Source organism: Ochotona curzoniae, unplaced genomic scaffold (assembly GCF_017591425.1).
Source record: "Ochotona curzoniae isolate NIBS_2020 unplaced genomic scaffold, NIBS_Ocur_1.0 patch197, whole genome shotgun sequence".
Lineage (NCBI taxonomy): Eukaryota > Metazoa > Chordata > Mammalia > Lagomorpha > Ochotonidae > Ochotona > Ochotona curzoniae.
This window is the reverse complement of record NW_024466747.1, coordinates 188166-200023: the sequence shown is the minus strand read 5'-3', so window position 1 is coordinate 200023 and position 11858 is coordinate 188166. Positions and strand designations below refer to the sequence as shown.

Sequence of the window (11858 nt, the reverse complement as noted above, 5' to 3'; positions counted from 1 at the left end):
CTCTCAGGGACCTCTGGGAGGTGGCTAGGTCAGAGAGCTGCTCCGGATCCGCCACCCTGAGTCTGGAGTTGGTCACTTTCCCCGAACCTCCCAAACACAGTGTGTAGAACTGCCTGGGAGCAGAGAGAAGACAAAGTCCAGGAGAGTGACAAACATGTCTTCTCTGTTTGACAACCCTGTTTAAATCCTGTGATTGGTTCAATAAAGGTGTTGCATCCACCCGAGCCTCTCCCCAAGAAGTGCAGCCCAGACAACTCTGCAAAGCAGCAAAGTTTATTGAGGAGGCAGGTAAACAGACCAGCCGGCTGGGGTCAGCTCTCCTTTCTTCAGAGAGTGACCCTGAGGTGAGGGTTAGATGGGTTTTTATAGAAAGAGTGAGTTATACAGCCATGGGAACCAGGTGAGTTGGGCAGCCACAGGAGGCTGCCATGGGGACAGTGGGTGGGCTTGAGCAACCACAGGAGGCAGTCATAGGAACAACGGTGAATAAATCATACAACATTGATTCCTGGAACCCAGGGTTGCTGGCAGGGCATGTTAGCCTAGTGATCTGGCCCAAAAAGCAGGAAACTGGCAAAGCATTTTGTACAGAAGCATAAAGGGCAGGTTAGATCAGATTTCACAAAGTCAGAATTGCCAAAGGTCATTGTGTCAGGGTTGCCCAATCCACGTTGTTTGATGTCTGCCTCCCCATGTGCCACCCCAGTCCCTCTCACCATATTTCAACATGTATGGCTGGGCTGGGATGAGACAGCCAGACCAGAACAGCAGGGTAGGATCTTGAAAGGTGGGTGTGCGGTGTTGCCCTCTGCCTCTTGGCTTCCAGCATGGCACGCTTCTTGTTCCAGGCAGGTACGTGGGGTGCATTGTCAGGGAGACTGGGCCAGGTCCGGGGAGCTGTGGGGAGGTGGGGCTGTCATCGCTGTGGTTCTCTGCTACAGCCATAGGCGGCCTAGAGGCCCTGGGAGGGCATGAGTCTTACCCAAGCTCCCCAGCTGCCCCCCTCCTGCAGGTTCACCTCAGGCTCTTTCTACCAAAGATGCGAGATTGCAGGCCACAACACTGGGGACCACAACACTAGGGGCCGTGACACTGGGGGACCTCAATGTGGCTTCCACATCCGAAAGAGAGAACGTTGGTCTTCATTTGCATGAGTGTGGCTTATTTCACATCACATTACCATCTCGGATTCATAAACATCAAGATCCCATTCTTTTCCATAGCCAGAAGAGATGCAGTGTATATATATGCCCCCTTACCTTTACCATTCAACCATCAGTTCAAGGTCTATCCTGCGTCTTGGTGGCTGTGGGTGGAAGTGGTAGTGTGTGTGTCTGTCTCACATACTGGCCTCACGTATGGGAGGAGAAAGTCAGATCCATTCAGAGCCAGGACATCCTGTTCCCTCCTCCTCTTGTGCTTCTAGAAGCACACAGGCCTGAGGTGCTGAGGATGATGTCGTGGTAACCTCAGCCTCTTGTGTGTCTCCTCAGGTGTCATGGTTCTGCTGATGGCCCAGTGGGGTAAGCAACCTGGTCCTTGGTCCATTTGGTCCTCTCCCTGACCCTCCTGGCTCGGATTCTAAGCTGAACCCTACAGACGTCTGGGTCCCAGAAAGACCCTTGCCCCCTCACCTGCTCACTGGGCCCCTGCCTGTCCATGGGGCAGCTTCTGCATCACCCTGTGTCTGGCCTTCCTGTGTCCTCTCAGGCCTGAATGCATGTCCCTGTGGGTGTGACAGCAGCTGGGGCAGGTGTATCGTCCTTGCAGCAGACTTCAGTGGTGGAGAAAGGAGGCACCTTGGCTTAGCAAGAACCGCACCCCTGCTTCTGTTGAACCGTTGGGATACAGAGCCTGGGGGAGGAAGGCTGGGGCTCCTGTCATGTCAAATAGAGGTCACCAGGGCACCTACAACAGCTTGGACCCCAGGCCTTTCCCCACCACCAGTGGCCCTGGGCAGGCTGAGCCCTCAGACCCTCACCCTGACTTCGAGATGGGTTGTGGTGTGGCATGCACCTGTTATCCCCATCCCACCCACACAGGAGGGAACAGCTGGGGCTACAGAAATAGCCCTGGAAGCAGCCGGGCCCCCAGCACAGTCTTCCCACGCATGGTAGCAGATGCCATGGATGAGCCCTACACCCCGTCTCTATGGTAGAGAATGCGAGGGAGCAAATGCTTCGAGATGCAAGAGGAGGGAGCATGCACCTGGGCCGGAACTGGCTCCTCCTGCCCCTTCTCGCTCGTGTTTAAAGGAGCCTGCTGGAGTCTCCCAGCAGAAGGGTCAGGTCCGGTCTCCCCTAAGCCTCACATGGGAACTGCCCCAAAAGATAGGCCTCTGAGCCTGGTGGCATTCAAGGACGCTGAGGATACGTGGGCCCCTGCTCTGCTCCCCCTGCATGGTGGGGCTGACAGGGGCAGGTGCACAGCTGGTGAGCCTTGGTTTCTGAAGAGGCAGTGAGGTTGGGCACGGGGTCCTGAGCATCCCTGCCTGACCTCTGAAAATGTTCATGGGGCTGGCACCGTGGAGTGCTGAGTTGGGCTTCTGCTTGTGGTGCCAGCCTCCTGTATGAGTGCTGGCTCACCCTCACATATGCTCCACTTTCCATCCTGTTCCCTCCTTATGGCCTGGGAAGGCAGCAGAGGATGGTCCAAGTCCTTGCACCCCTGTACCCAAATGGGAGATCCAGAGGAAGCTCCTGGCTCCAGCTGTTGCGGCCATTTGGGTAGTGAGCCAGAAGATGGAGGATCTCTCTCCTTTTTTCTCCTTCTCCCTGGAACTCTGCCTTTCAAATAAAAATAACTATTTCTAAAACTCACTTTCCTGTCTGTGAAATGCTGCCCCAAAACGCACATGTCTTCTTTTTTATCTTTATTGGAAAGTTAGAGATATAGAGAGAAAGAGCAGAAAGATCTTCCATCCACTGGTTCACTCCCCAAAAGGCCACAATGGCTGGAGCTGAACCAATCTGAAGCCAGGAGCCAGGAGACTCTTCTGGGTCTCACATGTGGGTATAGGGTCCCAAGGCTTTTGGCCATCCTTGACTACTTTCCCAGGCCACAGACAGGGAGCTGGATGGGAAGTAGAGACGTTGGGACACAAATCGGCACCCATATGTGATCCTGGTGCCTGCAAAGCAAGGATTTAGCCACTTGGCTACCACGTCGGGCCCACATGTCTTCTTCTTCTTTTTTTAATGTTAAGCTAGCATTTTTTCTCTTTTAGTTTTTTTCTTTAACTTTCATTTTCATTTAAAAGGCAGATCACTTCTCAGCCTTTTGGCTAAGATCAAGTGTAATATTTGAAAGGCAGCTTTAGAGGAGGAAGGGGAGAGAGATCTTCCGTTTGCTGGTTCACTCCCCAAATGGCTGCAATGGCCCGAGCTGAGCTGATCCGAAGTCAGGAGTCCCCAGTTTCTTCCAGGTCTTTTATTTGTGTACAGGGGCCCAAGGACTTGAGACATTCTCCACTGCTTTCTCAGACAACAAGCCGAGAGCTGGATGGGAAGTGGGGCAGCCAGGACTCCCACTGGTACCCATATGGGATAGCAGCACCAAAAGCAGAAGCTTAGCTTAACATGCCACAGCCCCAGCCTCCAAAGCAAACATTTCTTTCCTTTCACTTATTTGAAAGGCAGAGACAGACAGATCGCCCAGCCCCTGGCTCACTCCTCAAATGCCCAAAACAGCTGCAGCTGTGTCAGGCCAAAGCCAGGAGCCTGGGAATGCAGCCGGATCTCCCACATGGGTGATGGGGCCCCACATGTGTGAGCCCTCAGCCGCTGACTCCCAGGGTGCACCATAGCAGGAAGCTGGAAGGGAAGCAGAGACAGGAATCACACCCACGCAGCCTGATGTGGGATGCAGGTACCCCAAGCAGTGCTTGTAGCTACCACCCCCAAACACCCACCTCAATGACACCACCCGTGCTGCCAGGGCCCTTGGCTTACAGAAGGTGTGCAAAGCACACTGCCGGGCACTGTTTTCTGATGGCCATTCCTTTCCCTCGCCCCAAAGGGCCAGGAGCTGCTATGCGGTTGGTCTGCTACTTCTCCAGCTGGGCCCAGGACAGAGAGGGGCCAGCTCGCTTCTTGCCCAGAGATGTAAACACCGGCCTGTGCAGCCACCTTATCTACGCCTTTGCCGGCATGAGCGGACACCAGCTGAGCCCCCTGGAAGACAGGGACATCACACGCTACCAGGAGCTCAACAGCCTGAAGCAGACGTGCGTCGCAGGGGTCAAGGGAGCTGGAGGGAGGGGACCGTCACCCCCAAGATGCTGTGTCCCTCTATTGACGAGCTAGGTGGCACTGAGGCCCTGGGCAGACTGCATGGCTCTTCTGAGCTTGTGTGGAAGAGGCAGGCGTGGATATAGGATGCTAAAACACCCTGAGATCCAGGAATTAGGAGCCTGTGTCTCTTTCCCACTGCCCCCACCCAGCCTTCAATCCACAGTGATTTTTCTGGAATAGCAGCCTGTGGATAAGCATTACGTGTACACGAGCAGGCGGCTTCTCTGCTGCGATGCACAGGGCCCTGGTGTCAGGAATAAAGCAAGGGCCCTGGATGAAGCGTTTCCTTCCCAGGCTCTAGTTTCTCCCCTACAGCGCCCACAATGGGTTACCCAGGGTCTTAGGCGGCCTCACGCCAAGGCCCTCACCACCCCACAGTGCCCCCAGGAGCCCTGGGGGATGGCAGAGTGAATCATTTGTGTGTCTTGTCTCGGCCAGGAACCCCGCCCTGAAAACTCTGCTAGCCGTCGGGGGCTGGAACTTCGGCACCCAAAAGTGAGTAGGTTGGGGGCAGGGGACCCTGCATGGAGGACCTGGTGCACCTGCTAGAGAGAGCCCCTGGCTGGGGAGAGGGACCAGGCTGAGGAGTGGCCAGGGGAAGGGAGAGGAACTGCAGTGTGGAGTCGGCCTTCTGTCCAGAGGACAGCCGAGTGACACGGCTCTAGGCTGTGACAGGTCAGTCCTGACAGAGACACGGATCTAAATGCAACGAGAGAACTTCTGACCTCTTAGGGAACGGGGAAAGGCAGAGGCGCCAAGGACCCCAGACAACACAGTGTCTTTCTTTTCTGAACCATAAAATGGGACGCCTCAGGTGGGAAGGAGTTTTCGTTCTCTTTCTGGGCATACAATGCAGCCAGACACCAGATACCAACATGCTGGCATTTCTGAAGCATTTCTGATGAGTTGGGAAGGTAATGGAATAGACTATTTGGAACTAGATTTTTCCTAGAAAATCCAAAAATTCTGGTTCCTACGTCTTTACTTTCTAGAAATTGAGCCTTTTTAAAGAAGCAGTTGGGAATGGTGACTCTTCTTCCAAAAATAAGACTTCTATGCAGATTTTTAAACTTTTTTTAGAGATTTATTTTTTACTTGACTGAAAGAGAGAGAGGGAGAGGAAGAGGAGAAGGAGGAGGAGGAGAGACACAGACATCTTTCATCTATCAGTTTACTTTTCCAGCGGCTGCAAACGGCCAGGGCTGTGCCAGGCCAAATCCAGGAGCCCGGAGCTTCTTCCGGGTCCCCCGTGTGGATACAGGGGCGCTCCACTGCTTAGGCCATCCTCTGCCGCTTTCCCAAACACATTAGCAAGGAGCTGGAGCTAAAGCGGCACAACCAGGATTTAAGGCAGCACCCATGTGGGATGCTGGCAGCACAGGTGGCAGTTTTATCCACCGTGTCACAATGCAGTCCCAGCAAGTTTCATATTGAAAGGTGGGATTTTTAGTGTAGTGTTTTAGGCACCTTTTACTAAGAGCTGCGGCTACCTAAATGTAATCATACATTAATAAAAAGAAAATGAATTAGTGCCAGTCTGTAGAGCTCAACAGCTGCCGAATCTCTAGGGCCTTCTTTGCTTTTAATTTTTTTTTCCTTTCAAATTGTTGCTCATTTACTTGGGAGGCGGGGAGATAGAGAAAGACAGAGCTCTGGTCTGCGGGTTTGACCCTGAACTCCCAGCTCAGTCAGGCACCCCACCCCACCTCACCCCGAGGGGTTTGCCACGCTGGTCTGGGTGTCCTCATTGAGCCTCCTTCCCTTCCAAGCTCAGAAACGGAGTCCTCTTCCTTTACACACCTTCGTGAAGGGCAGGGGCCACGGTGGTAGGTTTGGGGTGGGTGGTATCTGAGGAAGCTGGAACCCCTGTTAAGTCAACCCATTCCTGAAATGTAAGTGTTTGGGGTGGAGTCTGTCTAGGTTGTCTGGAGGCCCGCAAGCCAGCAACACACATCCCTGTCCCAGCCTCACCCCCTGCCTGGACCCAGTAGCTCTGATGCCCCAGTGGCCTCCATGTGGAGGTGGGTGACTCTGCCACCCACAGCAGGCTAAGTCCTCCCTCTGTCACCTCTCAGGTTCTCAGAGATGGTGGCCACTGCCAGCACCCGTCAGATCTTTGTCAACTCGGCCATCACATTTCTGCGCCAGCACGGCTTCGATGGCCTTGACCTTGACTGGGAGTACCCTGGAAGCAGGGGGAGCCCAGCAACGGACAAGCAGCTTTTCACAGCTCTGGTGCAGGTACAGCCATGGCTGCCTGGGGACCCAGGGGGAAGCGTGGTCCCTTGATCTGCTGGGTCAGCTCTGGGCCTGCTGAGCGTGGACTGCCCGCTGGTGGGGGTGCCTGCGGCTGCCTGTCCCACTCCTCTCCAGGAGATTACCCCAAGCTGTGCCTGCAGGACCTGGCCAGCGCCTTCCAGCAAGAGGCCCAGGCCTCAGGCAAGCAGCGACTCCTCCTGAGTGCAGCCGTTGCTAGCGGGCGAGACGTCGTGGACGCGGGCTACGAGGTGGACAAGCTGGCAGTGTGAGTCTCAGAGGAGGATGACTGGGGCCCTTGAGGTGGGCAAGACCCCCACCCCATCTCAGGAGTGGAGCAGGACTTCTGTGAATGTGACTCTGCCAAGAACTCTGCCCCTTCACCAGCATCTCACGCTTGTACCACTCTCTGCTTCTAGAACCTTCTCTCTAGGTCTTTGACCTCTGCCCTGAAACTCATGTTTGGTATTTGAATTATTACTACTACTTAGTAACACTGGGGCGAGAAGAGTCTCTCGTTTGCTGGCTCCTCCCCAGATGTCCCCAACAGCCTGGACTGGGTTGGCATAGGACCGACAGCCCCTCCAGTGCAGTACAGGGATCCTGAGTGGGCAGGACGGATCCCAGGGGTTGAGGACATGGGGCAGGGAGAATGCTACAGCCTCCAGTGGGAGTGCTGCACCCAGGGTCCCCTTTTGGACCCCCAGGGTGGCTCTTGAGTCCTCACACCGCATGGGGGGAGGGGCAGGAGGGAGCACCCCTGACCAGCCGCCCCTCCCTGCTCCCCAACTCAACGCAGGAACCTGGATTTCATCAACCTCATGGCCTATGACTTCCATGGCTCCTGGGAGAAGGTCACAGGGCACAATAGCCCCCTCTACAGGCGGCAGGGTGAGAGCGGGGCAGCGGCGGACAACAACGTGGTGAGTGGTGGGGGTGGCCCTGAACCTGGTGTTTCCAACCTGGCGCCCCTGTCCTGTGCTGCCTCTGAGAGATACCTCCCATCCATGGGGCGTCTCAGCTGGCAGTGCATGCGGCAAACCCATCCCTGAGCGGGAACCCCCTTCACACTGGGGCCTGCAGCCTTCGCACTCCTGCTTCCTGCACAGTCCCCAGCCCATTTCCTCCCAGTCCTGGGGTGCACATGGCCGGCCTTCTGGAAGGTGTTCTCAGAGCCAGCAGCTTCCCAAGGGGCTGGCATCCCTGGGGGACCTCAGATTAGCCCTCCCCGAGCCGCTCACCGAGTCATCGGAATAGTTTCTGGGTACCCACATGAAGTCAGGAATGGCCAGTGATTGCTCACAAGAGGAGGGTGGAAGGACAGCCTTGGCTGGGCTGCTAAGTCAGGCACCCAAGTGTCACATCCCCATCTGGAAAAACATGGGGTTTGGAGGGAGCTGTATACTTGGGGACCCTCCCCTCCCCCCGCATGGGGAGGCACCAAGACGCTGAGAGGCAAGGGAGGCCTTCTACTGGCCATGGGTGGGGGTCCCAAACTTGCCCAAAGGGTCATTTAGTTTAGGAGGACAGAGGAGAAGGCTGGACTCCACCCTCCAAAGGCTCCAGGCTGATGGGAAATACAGCGTGTAGACCCACAGGGAGAAAGGCAGCGGAGTGAGCCCTGCACAGCCAGTGTGGCTAAGTGCTCAGAGGGTGCAGGTCACTAGGGCCTTGGGGAATAGCTAGCGTCCAGCCCGGGGGAGGACTCTCCATGGTCGTTTCCTCAGCACGGCTGGCTCCTCTGGTCGGAGTTCCAAAATTCATGCCTTGTTCCTTGGCTCAGCACCCAGAAGCCTCTCCCACCAGGGGTGAAGGGTCAAGGCAGGCTGGAATGGATGAGGGGGACAAGGAGGCTCTGCCCGAGGAGTCCCAACCCTCCTACCTCTGCCGCTGGAGCCTGGACACTCTGACAACAGGTCCCAGAGCAAGCTAACCTGCCCTCAAGGCAGGACCAACTAACCCAGACTCCTTCTGCACCCCAGGATGCAGCTGTAAGGCAGTGGTTGCAGAAGGGGGCCCCTGCCAGCAAGCTGATGCTTGGCATGCCCACCTATGGGCGGTCCTTCACGCTGGCCTTCTCATCCGACAGCGGCGTGGGGGCCCCAGCCCTAGGACCTGGTGTTCCCGGCCCCTTCACCAAGGAAGCAGGACTTCTGGCTTACTATGAGGTAGGAAGACCAGGACAGGGGCTGCCTGGGAGTAGGGGTGTGGTGGGGAGGGCTTCTCCCATGGTTTCTGAGCCAGGGTGCTGAACAGGATGCATACAATTCAGTGTGAGATTACCACCAGGGCCCCGCCATCCTGGGCGGATCTTCAAGCCTGGGAGCTTCAGGCTGATCATTCTAGAACCTCCTTGGCCCCCAGGCTCCCCATTCTAGAGCTTTCCAATGTAGGGTCCCCTGTGGCAAGGAAGACAGTTGCCCCCTGTTCCCTGAGGCTGCCCTCTCCTCCCACAGGTCTGCTCCTGGGATGCACACAGAATCAATGAGCAAAAGGTGCCCTGTGCCTCCCGGGGTAACCAGTGGGTTGGGTTTGATGATGTGGAGAGCTTCAAAGCGAAGGTGAGTGCCGGCAATGCTGGAGGAGGGAGGGTGGTCCCAGGCAGATAACACTGAAGGGGACAGCACCCAGAACCTCTCCCAGGACCCTCGTCTATGTCCTATGTGCTTGCACTTGGTGCCATGAACACCTCTCGTGGAGAAAAGACACAAGGACCCGACATGACACCCAGAGGCCCCTCTAAGGGCTTTGCACTTTGTTAAGTACAGATTCCCCAGACCCACGAAGAGAAAAATCGCGGGTGGCGAGGGACATGAGTCTCTTCTGCCCGTCGGCAGTGTCTGGTGCCTTCTCAGATGCCGGGATTCCTTTGTTTCCTGCTTCGTCCCCTCCTCCGTCTGTCCAGCTTAGATGGCCCCGAGCGTTTGGTGCATCCACAGCCGTACAGCACGTGACGGGCAACTCAGTCGTGACGCACCTGCCACAGAGGGGCTGGCACGCATTTACATGGAGTAGGTCCGTTAGATGACGTGGCCTCTGGACACCCAGTCCGTTGCGGAGTCAGCGGGTCTCCTGTTTCACAGCAAGCTTAGGTTTACATGAGTAGGAGGGCGCTCTGGGATAAGTGCACCAAGCAGGGCCAGCAGCTGCCCTCCGCCATCCAGTGCCGTGCACCATACCCTGCTGCGGGCACTACTGGGTTTATTCACACCAGCACAGACATGTGCTGCAGGGACACTCCTTCCGGGTCTCCCATGTGACTGGCAGGGGCTCGGCTCAAGCACTCAGGCCATCTTCCACAGCCTTCCCAAGGGCGTTAACAGGGAGCTGGATGGGAAGTGGAGCAGCTGGTACTGGACTCAGCGCTCGTAATGGTTGCTCTTCTAGTATATTCTCATAGTCACCCCGTAAGCAGCCTGTTGGTGATCAGATCATGGTTATGTGGCACATACCAGTTTGCACACTTGTCTTTTCTGTGAGCTGGTCAGCTCCGACAGGGAGCTGCCGGCCTGCCATTCATTCCAATCAGTTCCCTGTAGGACTGGTGGTGGGATGGTGGGGGGAGGTGGCGAAGGGGGCATGGAGGGAGGTCAATGGGAATCTCAAGGCTGGACATTCTTGGAGGAAGCCCCATAGGCCAAGGTGTGGCAGGGAAGAAGGGCAGAGTGCCACCCTGGCACTGGCAGGGCTCCTGAGCTCGGGAGGATGCAGAAAGTGAGGTGCTACCAGCAGGACAGGGGCTACCCCCAGCCTCGCTCTGGGAGAATCCTGCAGGTCCCAGGGAGCGAGGAGGAGGAAGAGGGGCACTCAGGAGAATGGGGTCAGGGAGGCCAAGCTTGAATCCATCTGGGGGCTTGTTGGTTCTTCTCTGTGGCCAACACTGACCATGTCAGCAAGAGCAAGCAGAGAATCTATGCGGTCGCTCCACCCAGATCCTGCTCCAGCCAGCCAGACAGAGCTTGGGGTCAGCCTCGGGGAGAGAGGGGGGTCGGGGAGGCACTGGAGCAGTAGGTGTTGAGGTGGGGAAGCCAGGCTGCAGGCTTTGGCAGCCAGCCTCCCCACTGCTCCCCATGCAGGTCAGCTACCTAAGGCAGATGGGGCTCGGCGGGGCCATGGTCTGGACAGTGGATCTGGATGACTTCCGGGGCTCCTTCTGCAACCAGGGCCCGTACCCCCTCATCCGCACTCTGCACCAAGAGCTTGGTAAGTAAGGAGCTGACGGGGGAGAGGCAGGGGCATGGTGGCCTTGCTTGCCAGTGGAGTACACCCACTTGCAAGACCCCAGTCTTTCTGAGGCAAACACTTTGCCTCACCTCTGTGACGTCCTAGTTGCACCCCAGGAGCTGAGGAAGCTGCTGAAATGAGTTTCTTTCTGCTTCCGCTGTAGCAATGTTTCCCAGGGTGTGGAAACCAGGATGGCGGGCGGGAGGGTGGGGGGTGGCTCCTTGACACAGGATTAGCTGCTTGCCCACGGGCAAAGGAGAAAACCATCACCCAGCTCTTTGTGGAGGATGTGGCCGTGGGCTGCCATGGGTGTGGCTGGGCTCCACAATTGTGTCTGCCAGCGGCCAGTGGGGTGCGCCTCTGTGTGTAGTCTATGGGTTTGGGTAATCCTGGGTGGGGAAGGGGCCTCCGTTGTATCTGCGTTGTCTTCCCAGGTCTTCCAACTGGACCTTCTACCACTCCGAAACCTGAAGTTCCCACCCAGGGGCAGCCCTCCAAACCTGAGCAGAACCCCAGCCCCGGACCGGACGCCTTCTGCCAGGGCCAGGCCAATGGGCTGTACCCCAACCCTGGGGACCGGAACAGCTTCTACACCTGTGTGGGGGGTCGACTGTTCCAGCAGCACTGCCCTGCAGGTCTGGTGTTCAACCCGTCCTGCAAATGCTGTGACTGGAGTTGAGTCCCAAGCCGGACCCGGGCCTGCCAGCCATCCCTGACTAATGTCCAGCTCCTGCTGGTCTCACTGTGGTCTCTCTGCTCTCAGCTGCAGCCTCATTTCTGCTGTGGTACCTTGGGGTTGCTTCTTGAATTTGCAAAATAAATCTTGGGTTTATTCCCTCGCATTTGTGGTGTCCAACAGAAACAGCCCCCGGAAGTAAGAGAAAAGTGTCAGGAAGGTGGCCCGAGGTGCCGAGGTGCATATTTGGGCCCAGTGCATATTTGGGCCTCAGTGGACACACAGTGGACAGCATTTTTCTTGGCCACTGGCTCAGGAGCCCTTGGAGAGGAACGATTCTGCTGAGTGTCGTTTCCAAAGTGTACACTAGATGGCAGCAGAGAGGAACTACTCAGTTGACTGCCTGTTTT

At 56.5% G+C, this 11858-nt stretch overlaps 1 protein-coding gene across 1 annotated transcript; it reads left to right on the top strand.

Annotated features, from left to right (window-relative positions):
- The first annotated feature begins 732 nt into the window (after positions 1 to 732).
- Positions 733 to 11609, top strand: LOC121166668 (chitotriosidase-1-like). The gene is made up of 11 exons (XM_040995918.1): positions 733 to 852; positions 1494 to 1523; positions 4018 to 4225; positions 4731 to 4787; positions 6368 to 6533; positions 6692 to 6816; positions 7348 to 7471; positions 8531 to 8716; positions 9005 to 9109; positions 10625 to 10751; positions 11207 to 11609. Exons 1-11 carry the CDS (start codon positions 828 to 830, stop codon positions 11449 to 11451), a joined length of 1398 nt encoding a protein of 465 aa, XP_040851852.1. The 5' UTR covers positions 733 to 827; the 3' UTR covers positions 11452 to 11609.
- Positions 11610 to 11858: the final 249 nt, after the last annotated feature.